The 19,398-nt window shown below is 42.6% G+C and overlaps 1 protein-coding gene across 1 annotated transcript; it reads left to right on the forward strand.

Annotated features, from left to right (window-relative positions):
• The first annotated feature begins 1,964 nt into the window (after nt 1-1,964).
• Nucleotides 1,965-18,961, forward strand: gpr139 (G protein-coupled receptor 139). Its single transcript, XM_023423233.2, has 3 exons — nt 1,965-2,515; nt 2,569-2,571; nt 13,777-18,961. The coding sequence occupies exons 1-3, from the start codon at nt 2,368-2,370 to the stop codon at nt 14,769-14,771; spliced, it is 1,146 nt and encodes a 381-aa protein (XP_023279001.1). The 5' UTR covers nt 1,965-2,367; the 3' UTR covers nt 14,772-18,961.
• The last annotated feature ends 437 nt before the right edge of the window (nt 18,962-19,398 follow it).

Below are 19,398 nucleotides of genomic sequence, written 5' to 3' on the forward strand. Positions count from 1 at the left end.
AATACAACAGTGTAAAAATACTCCACTACAAGTAAAAGTCCTGTATAGTCAAGTAAATGTACACAAGCAAAATGTAATTAAAATATCAATAGTAAAGCAGAACAATGGTTCCTGTGAGGGTTTTTTTTTTATCAAGAAATAACATAATATCATAGTTGAATTATTATTACCGTAAGTATGAGCAGCATTTTAATGCTGTAGCCAATAGACAAGCTAAATTGAATTACTTTATATACTGTTGGTGATTTTTTAGAGAAAGCTGAGCCATTAAAATAATACTGAACGGGATAATTAAATAAGCAAAAGGCCATTTTGGCCTATATAGTTTCCAGACATTGGTGCCTTTGACCTTTTCTTTTAAACATTTAAGTAGAGAAAATTCATTTTTACTGCATTATGCAATTTGTTATGATTATGATATTATTAACTATAAATTCAATATGATTGTTCCTCAAGATGACTCCTGACCAGATAGATTTGAAAGAAAAGAAATTTATATATATGGATTTGGAGCTCAGCCCAACGTGCAAGGAAGGCTTGTATTAAGTCACAAGCATAAAATAGACCATTGCTGTTCACATTTTCTGAGAGCTCCAGTGTGATCATTCAACTATGGGAGGTTATTTTCAAGTTTTAAATGGTGCAATTTGGTTGAGGATGGAAAGGCATTGATCTTTAATGAATTTTACATTGCATCTGGATTGAGAGATAATGAAATTAAAAAATGATGCATTAACAGCACCACAGACGTTAGCTGCAGAACCAGTGCTGAGGATGCAAGAGCATGTTGTAGCGTAGGGACCAGGAGTACAGAGAGCTGTGGAACAACCGCTTTATGGGCCGTTATAAGCATATACACCACCTTAAAGACAGTTGGAAAAGAAACTAGAGAGTACCTGGTCTAAGGCGTGAGCTGTAGAATATGTGGGCCCTTTAACGGATTGAATGAGGTTAAGAGTCTTTAAGATCTTAAAAAACACCCTGTCGTATTTAGGTATGACAATAGATAAAAGCTCACAAAACAAACTAAATTATTAAATAGGTCCCACAACTGCCTGCTAGTATTGTGTGTTGATTCCCCAAACAGTTTTGGCTACATTGCTCTTACCCTTCATTAGGATGGTGAAAGCGTTGTACTGTAGCTGAAAATGTTTGGGGAATAAATGTAATTATTACAAAAATATTATTTTACGGACTTCGACATTGATTGTTCGTATGCTTACAATGGTTTGCAACCATCTGTGTGTTTTCTTCGAATTAGCTGTTACATTTTGTAGCTTAAATGAATTGAAAAACTGGCATATGAATCTATAAAGAAAATCATTGTCAGCTGCAGCCCTGCTGCTGCAGTGTCAAAGCAAGTGATAAACCAGAGACTGGAGTGTGTCTCAAAAAGGAATAATTGTGCTTTTCTGTGTCTGCCTTGTGCTCATTAGCACATCTTAGCTTGAGATTCAGACAGTTCACACTGCATGGCAAATGAGATCCCCCACTGGAACCCAATCCCCCACTCCCACACACACCTACCACACGTCTCCAATCACATGTATTCATACTGTATGTGAGGTTCATGATATGCAAATATTCTTGTTAATTTGTGCTAGAATTCGCAGGCTTGTGCATTCATTTGTTGATATATGGTCAAGAGCAATAGTGAAGTGAGTGAATAAAGACACTAAAGAGACACACCGACAACATGGCAAGGGCAAACACACTGTCCTTTTTCACAGTCAGCTTAACGCTCCATTTATATTTTCTCATCCGTCTTCTCATCGGTTTTATTGGTTCAGTGTTGTTAAACGGGAACATGTTACCCCTGTTTCTCTCTCTGGGTGTCCCTCCACCTTCCCTCAGCCTCCCTCCTGCTGCCTCCAGTCTCCATCTCTCTCCCTCACTTTCTGCTCTCTACAGTACCCTTCCGCTCCATCTACCTTCCTTCTTTCCCTCCCTCTTTCCTCCTTCCCCCGCTGCGCTCTCGACTCGCTCTCATTCCCCCTCGCTCACACACTCAGGCAGCATCCTCCCCTCTCCACTTCTACCTTCACACTCACCTCTCCGCGCCTCCCTCTCTGCTCCTCTCGCCTCCTTCCTTTCCGCCACATCCTAACACATATCACCTCTCATATCTCCCTGTCTGTTGTCTCCCTCTCCATCCACACTCTCTCCTCCATCTATTCCCATTCCTCCCTCCTTCTCACACACTCAACCTTGCTGTCTCGCGCAAACGCACGCGTGTACACACTCATGCTGATTGGCACCCAAGGACAGAGCACCCTATCTCCCAAACCGGCTACCAGGCAGTTTGCTTGCGTGGCCAGGCTTCTTGACACTGAGCACAGCTGAGGAAGAGGACGAGGACGGGGGGCCATGGAACACAGCCACATCTTCCCTGTTTTTTCCCCAAATGGGAGCACCTGGAGCCCAGGGCAGCACCCCTCTGAGGTTGCACAGGGATGCCCTCTCGGACCACTGCCTGTCATCTACTACAGCGTCCTGCTCTGTCTCGGCCTGCCAGGTAAGAGATGTATTTTATGTGTGTGTGTGTGTCTACCCACATGCACGTCTTAGTCGGTGTTAATTTGCTCATATTTCCAATGAGAGCCTGCATCAGTGGGGTGCAGGAGTTACGCTTTGCATCTTGATTTGTTGTGCACTTGTCTGCAGCTCTGAGTGAGTACATGTCTTGCACAGCTGCTCCTGAGTGCCACACTTTGCACACACACTGTTGATTTGTCATTGTGACCTTGTGGCAATCACTTGTGCATGCATATGTTCTTTGTATGCATGTGCCTGTGTATGTCTGTTTGGTGTTCGTACGTTTTTCTCCTTAGTTGGAAATATTCAAGCACCATTCAATAAAGAAGAAAACGCAGCAACAGTATGTGCAGTATGTATATCTGATTATTGACCCATGGTTGTTTCTCAAAAAAATACACAAAACAAGAAGGTGCATCTTCTTTTGGTGAACCTGGAGTTGTAATATATTATGTAAGCAATGACTCATCTTTGACCTCAGGGGCAAGTGTGTCTTACATGACCCCTGTTGATGACCTGAATTAATGACACTTCCTTATTGTGTCTTTACCATTGACTGATTAATCCCTTCACAGTCACTGTCACACCCATTTACCTCCACCGTCCCACCGCGTGATCTATCGGCGCTGACCTAGTCTCACACTGGGAAGCAAAGTGGTGTGTGTACACACTGTACGTGTCTGTGTGAGAGTGTGCATTTAAAAAAAAAAAAAAAAGAGGGAGAGACAGACAGGAAACCTGGAGGTCAGATGAAAGAGGAAAAGCGCTGATGCCTAATCAGAGATTGGGGTTCAGATGTTCAAAGCTCTCTGGACTGACAGATACACATCCAGCCTGCTTCAGCCCATCACCACAATGCTAGACTCATTCTGTGGTCTAACAGCTGGAAGGATAATTCAAGGGCTTTTCTATTAAACTCCAGATTTGAGGCAGTGATATTTTCTCGTTATATAAGTTTAACAAGAAATGAAACTAAAGTATAATGCTTTTGATCTAACATTTACTGTATTATTTATGCTATTACACAAGTCAAAAACAATAGTGAAGTTTAGCTCTGAACCCCTTTTCTTTGACAAAGTCTGGGAATTAGATTTTATCGACAACCTAAGCTGTTCTGGTTAAAAACAAATCTGCAGTGAAAAGCTTTTTGTATGCCAAGACTGCAGCTGCACCACAGATTTGCAGTCTTGTAAAAGTAAAAGTCTCTCCTTCTGATCAAATCTCGTCTAATTTATCTCTCCTGGAAGTCAAGTCTTGCACGGGCAATTCTCTGTGCTGTCATTTAAAGTTTCGCCTGAGTTTTATTTGATTCTGCTGCTGAGTCGTCTCAACAAATGGGATAAAGGCTGCTTGTTTAATCAGTAAGTAACAATAACCTGAGAGTGTAATGCAATCTTACAATAGTTGTCTGAATTAATGGCAGAGTTGAGCGCAGCGGGCTGATACTTGGCAGCAGCGAGTTCGACTTATTCAATCATTATGACACAGCTCATTCCACTCAAGGCGAATCATGAATGTTTCATGAGCGCGGCATGTGTGAGTAGTAGCAGCGTGACCTACAGACCCACACATATTTAACGCTCTGGATGGATCAGAGGCTGTTACCTTGATTACCAGACAGTGTTTCATGCCTAAACGGCAACAGGGCTTCACATGTGCACATCTCTGAAAGGCTTTGACCATTAGGCTGCAGACGGAGAACAGGTCACATCAAGATCACAGCTTTGAGGGTGAAAAGCGAGATGAAGGAAGGTGATGGAAAAAAGGATTACACAAGTCAAGTGGTGAGAAAAGATTACAGTGTGACCTCGTGGAATGATGAACTGAAAGCTGTGCACAGCAAGGAGTTGAACAAGGAGGAGACTGGAGTAGAGGGAAGACAAGGGCACCCAGCAGAAGAGGAAGAAGAGTGGAGTTAGGAGAGAGCCAGATTAATAACAGCAGAGCCAGTGAAGTAGCACCTCTGAGCCCTGAGTGGGGGAGCTACAGACGACAGAGCCGAGACGAATTGCCACATTTTTAATTAATCGCTAACTCGCGCCTTTCCTCTCTCTACTCACTACACCACACTGCTCGAGACAGGACAGACGTGTGCTGGCATAGCAAACAGCACAGTGAAGGAGTCGGCCCGCTGCCTCAGTCTTTGACATGCTGGGCTCACAGAAATGAAGCCTGCTCTATGTACAGTACAGTTTGCCTCAAAGCTCTCACTGCTAAGATGCAAAGAGTACAGCTGTCAGCTGAGGAGCGATGCTGCCGCCCTTTTCACACCTGGCATTAACTTCGAGTGATCCGATTTCAAGTGGACAGCTCTAAGTACAGATGTGAACACACCCAAGCTACATTGAGGGCACATTTTAATATTTGATCACTCAGACCATAATCGGCTGCATAAGGCCACATTTTTGTAGCACTATGGGACAACAGGCAACAACAGGCAAAATGGATTCTGGTGGATGGAGTACACACGAATAACCCTGTCTGAAATTTTCGAAAAGCCCATAAAGATATATTACAAGGACGCCAAACATCTTGGGCGATTTGGGTTGCCAAGGAATACCCCCAGTCTGTTGCACTGCTGCCTCCCACTGGTTAAAAACAACGATGCATTTGGTCCTTGCAAACAGAATTGATGTATGTGCTTAGAACGGGGAGGTGAAGTGAGCATGTGGAGACGCATTCTAATGTCAAGTGTGAACTGACGTACTAAGAGCTGTCCACTTGTGATCAGATCACCCGAGATGCATTAATGTTAAGTTTGAACAAGGCACGTGTGAGGTAGCTGGATGTTCAAGCGAAGCTGCTCTGAATATCTCGGCCAAGACAGATGTGTTTATGCATTATTGTTCGAGTCAAATATTTCTCCACACAGCGTATATCTAGAATTCTTTGAAACACAGACCGTCTTCTAATGTTACTTCAAAACCTCATTACAGTATAAAGGCAAATGTTCTGTGTTGCTTTGTAATGCTCTGTCAAGTACCGTCAAACAAAGATACATCAGCATTTAAGCATTCATGTGGAGATGAGGTAGTCAGTCTACTGAATGTCACAGCTGAACAGTGGTGGAAGAATTATTCAGAATATTTCCCTAAATATTTTTATTGAATATTTTATAACATAATCATGTGTTTTACATGCAAATTATAATCTGCAGATTAACCAAAACCCCTATCTTTAAAGTAAAAGTAGGGGAGTAAGAATTACAATATATACATGTTTTCACAAAAGGAAGCTTGTTTTTGACCTTGGACACAAGAAAGACGAGCACCATTTCAGCAACAGCTCAGACTGTTCATATTCATGGGACAAAGATTTCTAGCAAAATGAGGAAGGTAGTGTGAAATGAGTCAGGCTTCTGCATCCAACTGTAGCACACATTTGACGTGGGGTTATGTGAGGTAGTCATATATAGATATATAGTCGTGTGTGTATATATAGATATATACATTACCTGCAGAAGATTCTAATCAGCGCGTTTCCAGTTAGGAAAGCCGACTGGGGGCACTGGCAGACTGATGTGTTGCTGTGCACGGGGCCACCAGAAAGAAACGTGTTATAGACAGGTTTAAAAACGCCCACTGAAACAATCTAATATCCCTTTTTAAATGTACACTTCAGGTAGAATATTTTCAGCGGTTTATCTTTCCGTAAAAACAGCACTTTCCTTTGGCACTACATTTTTCCTACGCACTAGTGCAACAGATCAGAAAACATCTTTTTGCATCGCTCTAGGGGGCAGGTACAAACAACTTATTTAGTTGGAACTTGGTAGATTTGTCAAATTGTGTGCGGCAGTATTCTTTTCATTAGCTTTTTCTGAGCTTTCAACCAAATGAAAGTGGCTCAGGTGTCCTCATGTGACATAAATGTGGAAAACTAACACTTGACAACAAGCGTTTGAAAGGAGGGGAGATGTGTGCACATTCTGTCAGCACAAACACTCACATGTTGGGGTCTGTGTTTTAATTTGAGTCCTGCAAGGCTCTCAGAGGATCTCTCCTCCACCTGTGCACAAACACAGTATGTTGGTGTGTTCCTTTCATCTTCCTTGAAGCATCTCTGTTTGTGTGGCTGTTCAACAGTCAGCGATGTGACAAGAAGCACGTGCAAATTGGAAAACATCTCCTCCCACTTCCACTTATCCACCCACCCAAGGGGAAAAGGTCAGGGATGTTCGGCGCTAACAACCCTCTGTTCCATGTCGCAGTGTAGGCCAGGTGTCAACCCTACTTAATAAAGAGATGGGCCCCATCGATTTTCAGTTTGGACTATTGATCTGTCAATCTGCACCAGCTACAAGGCATCTGCGGTGGGATGGAGGCTTGTTAATAGATACTATCACTCTAAAAGTGGAGTTTAAGTTTAGGGAGTTGTACACTGGATGAGGAGGAAAAGATATGAAGGTTTGTGTTGAAGCATGGGCAAAGTGGAGAAAAGACAGAGGATATTCAGTGAATCGAAGGGAGGGAGGTTGAGATTTTGGGCTCTGGTTTGTCTCCAGTCTGCAGTTTGGGAAAGGAGAGGAAGGGAGGGAGGGATGTGGTGAACATGTCAGCTTGTCATGGGGGAGACGAGCCAGAGAGGGCGCGGGAGGACAGAGGACGCAAAAGAGGAGGGAGGTGTTGTTTGAGGCAATAAATCAGAGATGTTGTTGATGCGGTGACGGAGCTGACAACAAAATGCTTTCACTGCAGCTGAAACCAAAATCCCTGTATGTTTGCCGTTGTTTGGAAAACAATGATATATCAATCTGAGGATAATTACAGCGCTGTGATCCGAAAGTCATTTCAGTTTTTCATTTTCCTCCTCATCTTCCCTCCATTCACTCTGCTCCCCGTCTTTTCTCTGCATTTCCTCCATTGCTCTCTCTTATCACTTAAACTAAATTCCACCGTTGATGTTTTTTCATAGCTGAAACCTCACAAAAATCATTTGGAGGGGATCCAAGGGCACGTTGAAATTGGTTGCACTGTTTATAAAGCCTTAAAACATAATAAGCAGGTTTTGTCATGCAGTCGTCAATGCTTCATCGCAGGCGGCAGGGTTAGCCTTGATGTAAGGACAGTCATCTCCACCAAACTTTGACTCGCTGTGGTCTGTCTTTAAAATGAATGGCTGTAAAGGTGAGAAGACAGCTGAGCACTGCAGTAGCATCAATATCATTAACAGCAGCAGGGCCTCTTTCTCTTAATATGCCCATTAAACCTAAATAATCTGTTACAATATATCTCTTTCTCTCTTGTGCTCATTTTTTCTCTTGCTCCATTTTCTTTATTGCGTCTTTCTTTTTCTTATGAGTTTCTCCTACCCTTCCCCATTTATTCCCAGATCTCAAATTAAGCTTATGCTCACAATAAAATGGTGTTTTATTGATGGGATCATATTTGCATCCCATCACAAGCCTGATCCTCTTCAATGCAAATTAATGAGGATCAAAAGGAGTTTGCTTTATGACATCATTATCATTTTTATTATTCAAAACAGAACTCACAGCTCAAAGAAACTGTCAGAAAAAATTGATTTTTATCTTCTTTAATGTATGTTTTTATTTTTTATTTATTTATTTTTTTGTAGTGAGGATGTGCTCCTGGTTTTTGTTCAGGGAATTAAGGAATCGCCGTTCTTTATGTCCAGTCTGACACTTAGAGAAGACAAAAGGGAAATGGTTGTCATCAGGAACAAAGTGCCTGTGACCTTTGAAGCAAGCTTTGATATTCACCCCCTCTCTTCCTTTCCTCCCACCACCTCACCACTCTCCCCTATACCTCCCTCTCTGTCTCATTCTGTCTTTCCGTCTAATCTTCTCCTCCATTCACACTCAATCACCTGCACTCTCGCTCTCTCTCTCTCTCTTTTTTAACTCTCTGTGACCTTCCTCAGACCACACTTTCCTTTCCCCCTCCATCTATTTCCTTATCCAGATAAGCAGTCAAAGCCAAACTTCAATTTCCTCCAAATGACATGAAAAAAAAAAATCCTTAATTGCAAAGCCCTCTTTCCTTTTATTTTTGGGCTATAATTTCCTCTTTACAATGTTCTGTCTGTGCTATATGAGGCCCATGAGGAAGCCTAATGACAAGTGGCAGCATCTCATGTTTTGCCACCGGTTTTCAGGGGTTAAGCTGCGCAGTGTCGTTTGTCGACAGCCCGTCTGAACGTGTCCCTTTAGTGGTGGGATGAGTCAGCCTCGTTACACACCTCAGGGAGCACGCTGTGCCTTCTCCTTTTCCCGCTAAACAACGTCAATGGCCCTCTCCCTCATTACATTAGACAAGCAGCGGGGTGAGCGGGGACACAAAAGCACTCCCACACAAATAGACAAAAGGGGTCACCCATGCAAACACACACACACAAATGCGAGCAAACAGACAAACACACAGCAGCTCATTATGTGTCCTTCAGGTCATTCTAATCCCCTCTCAGCTGGAGACACTTATTTTTCTATTCAAAGAGAAAAAGAAAAGATGGGGAATTGTGTCTCCGCCTGAATGTCCAGGTGTGAGATGCAAATGTCTCTGTATGCATCATGGATGTCTGTGTTTGTGTGTGTGTGTGTGTGTGTCTGTCTTCTTTATGTCCCTTTTCTGTGCGTGCATCTGTCCAACTCGTCTGTCCCCATCCCAGCTGCGACGAGCCCCGCATGTGCCACCTCATACCCGCAGAATGCCGAGCAGATCCATTCGCCTCCAGCCCAACCCCCCCACCCCAGCCCCAGAGACGAGGTAAAGAGCAGGAGTCAATTGAAATGAATGGGCAACCCAGTGCAAGCTGGCTAGAGCTAAATGGAAATGTCAAGCTTGCCACAGATCCCTTTTGTTTGTCTGTAGAAGGGCCCGTCTCACTGGGGAGCCCAAACAGAATAATACCCAGCCACCGACTGTCAGCACCTCACTGTTTCATTTCATGTCACTCCTCTAAGCGTAGCAGTATATGGACAGAGAAAGTGAGAGAATCGACGGGCAGAGGTACAATAGAAAAAGCGAGGTGATGGACTAAGGGTGTCATCTGTTGTACAGGAATTTTAATGGGTCTCTGTTAGGAAATTTTTGAGCAGCTCAGACCTTAGCAGGAGCCTTTTCCTCATACAAACAGCCACTGATAAGATCCCATCTCTGGTGTGAGCCTACAGGTGAACAGACCACACACTGACCTCTGTGACAGGCTGCTTGATGGAAAATTACATGTACTGAGAGTCAGTATTACCAAAGACAAAAGTGGTGTCTGGCAGTCATTCCAATGGACAGACCAAGCTTTTTGACTTTTTTTTTTTTTTTTTTTTTAACTCCGCAATGACCATCCACAGGGGTGTATGGATATAGTCAGACATGTCAGCCTATTATTTTCTGGATTAATTCTGAAAAATAAACCCATTAGAGTTTCTAAGATAATATCTTTTCAAATATCTTGTTAGTTGCACCAACAATCCAGAACCCCCAAAATCTGCTTAAATAATAATTACTATCATTTGTGGCAGAGAAGAGTAGCCAATCCTGACTTTTAAGAAGCTGGGAAAAGCAAATGTTTGGAATTTTAACGTGAGAGATAGTTTTGATAATCAGGTAATCTTTTCAGTCATTTTTTAACACTTGTTGCCAAGTAATTCAGTTGAACTCAGAGAAAACACAAAACAATAAATAAGAAATGATAAGTAAAAAAAAAAAAAAAGTAGGCCTAGCAGTTATTTTGTAGTAGCAGACAAAATGTATTAGTGACTGTTTTTATAGAGAGAATAGGAGAACCTCAAGGTTACAGAGGTCTGATACACCCAGATTTTTTATTTTATTTCCAAACATGTATTCACGTCCAACCAACGCTAACTCAAGTGACATCACTTGAAGACATTTATCAGACAGTGGCCTGTGGAGCCACGTATTTATGTCCTTACATGTGCAGCAGTAGTCCCCAAAACCTTTAAACAGGCTTTGATGTGTAAAATTGGTGGAGATCCCCTCCAACTCTAATATTTTTATGATTGAATACAGTGCTTGAACTAATCCTACTGTATCGTTTAAGTAATGATTCTGCAAATATTTACACTGGGGATTATTATAAACCTCATAATTGTTATTGAGAAGATCCATTTCTTTAAATCCTGGGTTATTCTGGATCATTTTATGATCATGGCTCAAACTGACAACTGAAGAAGAAGAAACAACACACAGACAGTGGATGAAAGCAGCTGAGCTAAAGAATCAATAACACAGTAAACCAAGACTCAACATGAAAGCAATCCAACTTGTCTTTGCAGAGGTTAGTGTGATGTACAAGCAGGGGTGGCTGTGATGGGGGGTGGGGGTGGGGGGGTGCAATCCAGCAGCCCTACATGTACACATATATTGGCTTGTCGGGTCTTGTAAACTGCTTTGACATTTTTTCATTTATGGTTATTGATAGATCATATGTTAATGAATTGGTGCATCCCTAATGATCTTTGTGTTAGTGTGTGCATGTGCAGACATGTCTTACTGTGTGTCTGTGTCTTCTGCTGCACATCCTCCAGTCTGGCAAGGACATCTTTAGTCATTATCTGGAGCCGGCTTTGTAATTTGTAATCAGCTGATAGTGGCTGAGGCTGTGAAGTGTGATGTACCAGACTCCAAGCTGCCATACCTAATCCAATCCCAGATCTATTACTGCAGAGGGAGACAGGACCACAGAACACACACACACACACACACACACACACGCTCGAACTATATGGACAGTGATGGCTGCTAAGTGCATTGATGTCTCAGTGACGCTGCGAAGCAAATCAGTGTCAGAGGCATCTTCGTCTGAGGGAACAGATTGGACATGGCTTCATGCTGCACCAGCGACTTCCACTAAATAAGGCTGGTTAGCAACAGTAAAGGACAGATGCCGATGATTGTTGTGTGTATTTGATATGTTTTAGTTTAGATAATTGAACTAGTTTTATGAAATAGGAATCTTGGGATAAATTGGAAAAGTATTGATTTTCTCCAATAATGCCTCTGAATTTTACACTATATGGCACATGTATTGAATCAAATTCTTAATGTCCTTACACAGCAGTCACTAGCACACTACTCTCCTTTAAGAAATAGAAAAGTCCAAATACGCTTTTCCACCTAAGAAAAGAATCTGCATATTGTTGCTGTTAATATGCAGAAATTAAGGAAAACTATTTCGAGCATTGAAAATCAGTCCTGACCTTGGGATCGATATGTGTGACAAAGTCATCACAACTTAAGGTCCACTTTTGAGTTTTCCCTGAACTTTCAACTGCAAAGGGGCTGCGCTGATGGGAGCATGTTGCTTCAGGTACTGTGACATGAGCTCAGTTTGAGGAATAGCACCAAAACGGGGCACAACCATTTATAATATTATGAGGGATGATTTTACAATTCAGGAAAGTTATCCAGGCAGAAATCATTTTATCTTTTGTTCTGACAATTTTGAGATAAAGTAGAAATACTTTTCTGGCCCAAAGCATTGGTACCCTCACTGTGCCAACAGTGTGGCCTTATTCAAATAAATGGGGCAGCTGTTTCTTTTTCATGCGGAGATAATGTTGATCTAAACCCGCGCTTACTGTGTTTATCCACAAATGGAACCTCATTCCTACCTAGAATGTGGATCATGAGATAACAAGTGGTTGTGGATGGAAGATCGTTGATCGTAAAGATCAAGGAGGCCATTCACATAATGCACCTGAGGCCATCTTTGAACCAAGACATGGATTACGACCGCCTGTTATTACGGCACCAATGTTCCCACCTCAGACGATGAAAACTGTGACATGTTAGTTAAAACTCTGAAAAAGCTTGTAAGTCGTTCTTGAGTTGAGATTGTTTTTATTGCAGAACAATGTTTTATAAGGCAAATGGGTAGAAATCCCCCTCCCTACTTGGAGGTAAATGTTCTCACTGGACAGAGATGACAAGGTGCATTCAGTATCTCCATCAAAATTTGTAACATATAGTATTATATTTCGTGATAATGACGGTTCAGTTGGATTTAACTTATTTTAATATTTGTCTCAAGCTTTTGTCATTCCATTAACACTACAGTGTAAACAAAGCCTGGACCTTGCTCTCGGCTTGAACGTGCTCACAACCTGTAAACGCAACTGTCTGAGATGATGGGAATAACCTGAGAATAATATGCACATGTGGTGACTGGGGGAAATGGGGAACAGAATAGGACAAGAAAGAAAGAAAGACTTGTAATGAGCTTGTTCAACTCAATTGTCAAACTGCAGTCCCATGTGAGAGGCAGAAAGCTGTGCTCCTCCTGAATAATGCAGACATGCACAGGTCATGCTTTGGTAAAAGCAGCAGTGGAATAAGTCACATCCAGGCCTTTGTGTTAAAAAAAAATAGAATACTTCTTCCCCTCCTGGGCTATTTACCTGTTCTGTGCAAGAAAGTGAGATGGAATAAATAAACCTAAGGTGGCCAGGGTAACATTTATTTTGTCAGTGTGGAAGAAAAAGAACAACAGTGCATGTTGGAGATATGGAGTAAAAATTTTTAAAGTGATGCAGGTGGGGAGATGGGGTGTCCTTGTGCTTTGTTTTAGGAACTAAATTGCTGGCAGAAGGGTGGCTGGCAGTAGTGAACTCAGCAGATTGCCAAGGCTGTGATGCTGCACGTTGCCCCCCTGTTTTTGTTGTGGCTTTACTCTTTATTAGAGATAACAAGTTGGCCAAAGGCAGAGGCAGGTGCTGCTTGAATTACACAGCAGGTGTAGATGAGGGGGAAAAGGGAATAGAGTGTTAAATAGGGGGTGGATTACTCGGTAGCAGAGCTGGGTGAACATGGCAAATACTGTCCAGGGATGATAAGGGATTGGAACAAAATTGCATGCAGTGCCACCACACCTTCAGTTTAAGCTCACCCAGTGTGCCCTTATACCTGGTTAGTACCATGGTGGCGCTGCTGATGGTGCTTTTCCCCCCTTTTTTCTGTATTTGTTTATTGCATTGTGCTTGTGTTAACACCTATAGTATATGTCTTGTCCACTGCCTTGCTATCGCTCTCAACTGTATCTCTGTTGCTGTCCTGTTTGTGGCTGGCTGGATGAATGTTGCCCCTTTTCAATTACCTGCCTACTAACACTCAATTTCTCTGTTTCCCTCCCTGCCCTAACCTGTGCCCTTTCCTTTTCCAATCTCATCATACTTTTTCCTTTTCCATCATTTTACAATTTCCTCTGTCTATCAACTTTGAATCATCTCCACGCTTTCTTCCTCACCATCCCTCCTCCTCCTCCCAGCTAATATCCTGACAGTGGTCATCCTGTCCCAGCTGGTGCTGCGTCGTCAGAAGTCCTCCTACAACTATCTCCTGGCTCTGGCAGCCGCCGACATCCTAGTCCTACTCCTGATTGTTTTTGTCGACTTTATATTGGAGGATTTTATTTTGGCCACGCCGCTGCCTCCTTCATTAAACAGTGCAGTCCAGGTCCTGGAGTTCTCCTCCATTCACACTTCCATCTGGATCACCGTGCCGCTCACCATTGACCGCTACATCGCTGTTTGCCATCCACTGCGCTACCACACAGTCTCCTACCCAGCGCGCACACGAAGGGTGATATTTGCCGTGTATATTGGGTGCTTACTCTCTGCAGCTCCTTATTATTGGTGGCCTGAGCTGTGGCACAGCCTGCCAGGAATGGGCAGTGGAGGAGGAGGAGGAGGAGGAGGAGGGGAGAGCAACAGGAGAACCGTAGCCCAGCATGTCCTGGTGTGGGCCCACTGTGCCACTGTCTACCTCCTCCCATGCACCGTCTTCTTCTCCCTTAATGCTGTTATCGTGCGCAAACTACGCAGGCGCCGCAGCTGTTTCCGTCTCCGCGGCTACTCCACCGGCAAGACCACCGCCATTCTCCTGGCCATCACCTCCATTTTTGCAGTTTTGTGGGCACCTCGCACCCTCATGATACTCTACCACTTCTACTCCCCTCCTCCAGCCTCACAAGGCGCCGGCCGACTGCTCCACATGCTCACTGATCTGGCTAACATGCTGGCGTTGCTCAACACTGGCGTCAACTTTTTCCTCTACTGTTTCATCAGCAAGCGTTTCCGGGGCATGGCGGCCAACGTGCTGCGAGCGCTGGTCCACTGCCGGAAGCAGCCACCACCGTTCTACGCCAGCCACAATTTCTCCATCACAAGCAGCCCCTGGATCTCACCAGCCAACTCCCACTGCATCAAGATGTTGGTGTACCAGTATGACAAAAATGGGAAGCCCATCTGTATTTCCTCTTGAGTCCTCAGCCACCAGCAGCTGCCCCCACCCTCAGTCCTGGGGGATCATATTTGGGCTTTGTCTCCGTGGCAACTAGCTTTGCCCGCATGGGACTCTTTGAGGTTTTGAAATGTCAACACGCCCGGAGAGCACAGAGGTGACAGTTTAGCTAGCTCTGAGCGATAACAAAGTGATAGGCTAGTAAAGTGGAAAAGCAAACAGCAGATGCGTGCAGGCCTCTCATGTTCAATAAAGTATTCACAAAGCAGCGACCAGCATCAAATAGATGTTGATTGTTTCCTCCATGCAAAAAAATAAAGCTACTGTAAGTGACTAATTGCAGCTTGAGTGAGCGACCGATGAAAAGGATATCACCGCCATCCATCACGACTTTTATGGACCACCGTTTGTAACAGCGCTAGAGAATAAACTGACCATTAGATGAATCCTCGGTGAAGCATCAAACGCCTTGGTTTCTTTATGGACGCTCTCTGTTGTACACTGCCGCCAACGCTGAAGAGCTTTGAACAGCTGCATCTTCGCTCCGTTGGCAGTCATTTGCTCGAAGCAGAGATCCAGTCAGAGTCTGGGCACTAAACATCTCACCTCAAGGGGGGGATTCACTCAGGCAGAGCCACTGACAACATGTCCACTGCCCATAGCTCTGACTGTCTCTCACGCAATGTAAAACAGCACCGTCATTTCCACTTTAATATGCAGAGGACTCTCAAAGGCATGTTACATGGGGCTTTTATAAAATGAACAGCCCTAGCTCACCCTGGCAGTGCAGGTCACCTATAAGTCGGCGCTCGCTATGGAAGACCAAGTTATGCCACATCCAAGCTCACAGGTTGTTGTAGGATGAGTAGGTGCTCTGCTTGTTTGTCAAATATTTATTAATGGTAGACTTGACTGTTACAGTAGCCTCACAAAAGTACAAGACAAAAAATATGACTAGGGGTCAGTTATGGCTCCAAGGTGTCATTAATCTAGTAATCACATTTCCAATATTAGGAAGAGGAAATTTCTGCTATTAGTAGATAGTCCTCTATTAACTATTAATGGTCCTTGATGACTTACTGTTAGCCATTATCTGGATGAATATAATGAATGTAAATGAACATCTCTTCAACCCTTTAGCTTTTTGCGAGACTGAGGATGAGAGAGAGACAGAGAGGACAGAAGAATCTGCTCTGATCCCGATGGTTTGTTTCCCCCCGTCCAAGGTTTTCTGTCCCTGGTCTCAGGGCCACAGTGGCACATTGCAGCTCTACTTGTTCTGCTGCTGCTGGTTGATAGCAGTTCAGTAAAATTTTACAACGAAACACAGTCACATACATCAACTCTGTCTCAGTGTAGCCCGAGTCCTGCCTAGTAACACATACACACCTTGAGCCTGTATTGGCCACAGACAGAGCGCACAGAGATCAGTGCACATCCATTCTGCAGACACCTTGGGGCATTAGACGTATTCATCTATCTAGCGAGAATGGAGCTGAGCCAAAGGGCAGATTCCTGCTAATACCTGCCTGGAGGGATCAGACACTTCAGGCCTTTTTTTTTTTTTAATGGATAAGGATTTAAATCTGATGAATGTTAGGTGTGTTTGTCATACCTGATAAAGTCATGCCCTCCAAACTCTCGTTCGACAGTCAAACATCTGAGGTACTTTAGGGGGTGACTGCCTGTGTGTCATACTTTTTCTCATTGTATTAGCTATTTAAGCAAAAATTGGCTGTGGCTGAAAAGCTGGCCAAGGGTTTCACATTTTGGTCATTTTTCACATCAGGTATATTCACATTTAACTTGCCAGCTTCACTGCTGAATTATGGGGACATGGTGACTCGGCAAGATACGGTTTAACAACAGAGATGCCAAAAAACTACACAGAGGTTTATAATACTCACTCACAGGATTTTACAACTTTAAAATTATCATGGCAGCAACAATTTTATCTTTCATCACAAGGATTGCGAGGTGAACAGAAAAAATACGGCCTTGACGTTACAAAGTAATTGACCCTTTTGCATTTCAGCAAAAGTTGATCTTGCATTCAAATTGAGAGGGCTGCGTTGATGCCTCATATCAGCCAAAGTCTTTTGTTCAATGTAATTAGACCCAAATTTTATGAATATAGACCCATATTGTTTTATTTTTAACCGTCACATGTCCAACTCATATAACTATAACATATAACTGTCTTGAGATGTCCTGTGATGTGAACATTCGCAAGAAGTAAACATGAAACCCTTTCCCAGTGCTACTTTTCATCCCATATGATTTGAACATTGCAATAGTACATATTTTAAAGGTTATAAAACAATACAGTTAAACTAGTTAATTAAGAAATTCTCTTTCTACAATTGTAGACTACCGTCCACTCTCACAAACAGGTGAAGTTGAGACCAAAACCTCCATTCTTTTCATGTAGCAATGGTCTGTATACATGTTGTAGACATTCTCAGCAATGTAATTGGTGGGTGACTTATATCAAATAGGAATTTTGATCAAAACTACTGAACCCAGGTTGTTAATGTAAAAATTGAAACATGAAATTTCCTTCAAATTTCAGTCAGAGCTCAAAAACTGTTTTATTGCAAGTACTGTATTTGTACAATTTCTAGCTGTTGGGTTATGTGATAGTCGTTCCAATTTCTTTTCCAATCAAACCAGAGTAAACCTAATTCTGCAACTGCCAAACTCCCCATTTTTCAGTTCAGTTGTGCGCCCAGGCCATAACTGGCTCCTCCACTCCCAATTCCCATTTCTTTGTTCCTCACAAATTGATTTTCAAAACTGCTCAGTGAAGGAGGCAGTGCCAATTGCCACCTGCTCCTCACCTTCTTCACTATGGTAACCTCCCACTCATCCCTCTTTTCCTCCCACTTTATGTCAAATCCACTTGCTCAAAGTTAATTTCACAAGTGTCCTCTTTACTCATTAACTGATTACCTCAGAGTCGTTTGTGCTACATGTGCATACTGAGCATATTGCTCCATCATTTCTTATCAGAAAATTGATCCATGCTCCTGGGGAGCTTGAGCTGAAGCCGGTGGATGTCGGGCCTTATTTGATGGAGATGAACAGCCAAAGGGTTGATAACCAGTAATCACTCAGAAAGTTCCTTGACCCCCCCACCCCCCAATCCATCAAAGTCATACTCAGCAGGACATTACATTTCATTTAATGTAAAGCCATTAAAATATATGCTTTAATACTTATCAATATTATGTAATGATCAAAACTGATCATAAAAAAAGTAAGGTCACAAAGAGAAAAAACAAAAGGTTTTGGCTTCAGCCTGAGGTGCTCATGCCATATCCATGACATTCAATTCACGTGTTAACCCCATCCAGTGTTTCGGCCATGTTAATGTGACATTTGTGTGAAAGCCAGTGCCTCATTCCCACGGCCTCCAGGGAATGAGGCAGGCATGCTGGGAAACCAAAGCAGAGGGATGAGTCGGGGGGGTGGTGTCACATGCAGGTGTCCCTTCGTTTCCCACGTGAGGCACTTGGAAGCAGGAGGGGAGGGTGTGTGTGAGGGGGGTTGTTGCCAAGAAATCTTCCCATTATGAGAGAAAAATGCCTAGGATCCATATTTTCTTCAGTCAGATATTAAAAAGATAACCAAACATAAATCAATCAGAGGGGAAAATTGTATTTTCTCTCTCACACATCCTGCTCTGCTCAGTTTCCTCTCTGTCTCTCTCTACCTGCTTAGCTCCAGTGTGTGTGAGTGAGTGTGTGTGTGTGTGTGTGTGTGCGTGTGTACATAAAGCCTGTGTTAGACAGAAAGAAGCTTTAAAAAAGTGTTTGTGCCATAGGACCTGTAATGTATGAAATCAAATATGTATTTATACTCAATCATGATGAATATAATTACATACAGCACAGTATTATAATGATATATCCATGAATGTACAACTGACGCTTCTGGCATTTTCGTTGGTATTTTTCTGATTGTGATTTTCTACACGATGACCTTTTTTGAGCAGTCTTTTAACTCTCTCCATGGCAGTGTTTCAAAACTGTGTTTTTTGATCGTACTGGGGTGATTATAGGCTTGCATAATTCAGTTATTTCCCTCCTAATGAATGTATTGACTGTAAAAAGAGTATGTATTACTGTGCTGTGAGAAAGTATGCAGAAAAGTATTGGCCAATATCAATATTTTTGATCAAAGAAATAAAGAACAGTAATGTCTAATGACTGAGATAGTGCTGCTGATGATCTGTGTCTTTTTTCCTGCATGTGAAAGACGGAGAAACAGATCCATGACATCACTTACAATAATGTAATCAGTAATACTATGTATCTTTCAAACTTCAATCAATTCAAGTTTTTAGTTTAATTCCAGCTATTGAGATATATATATATATAGAGGTGAATGCTACATGTCAATTTTTGGTTAAGTGTATGTTTAAATGGTACTCTTCCAATTAATTAATTACAATTAATTGCTAAGTAAGTTTAACCATGAGAGCTTTGTAGTTGGCACACAAAAATGTGAAATTTGTCTCCAAACAAGAAAACAATTACCATATAATAATTAATTATCCAATTACACATTTACATTTAAATAGAGCTGCTCTTTTCTATTTTTCATAGCAATTATACAATTCTTTCTGGGAAACTTCCAAGGAACT

The sequence above is a fragment of the Seriola lalandi genome, unplaced genomic scaffold, assembly GCF_002814215.2.
Source record: "Seriola lalandi dorsalis isolate HSWRI2012SDOR001 ecotype SW California unplaced genomic scaffold, Sedor1 jcf7180002054690, whole genome shotgun sequence".
In the NCBI taxonomy this organism is placed as follows: Eukaryota; Metazoa; Chordata; class Actinopteri; order Carangiformes; family Carangidae; genus Seriola; species Seriola lalandi.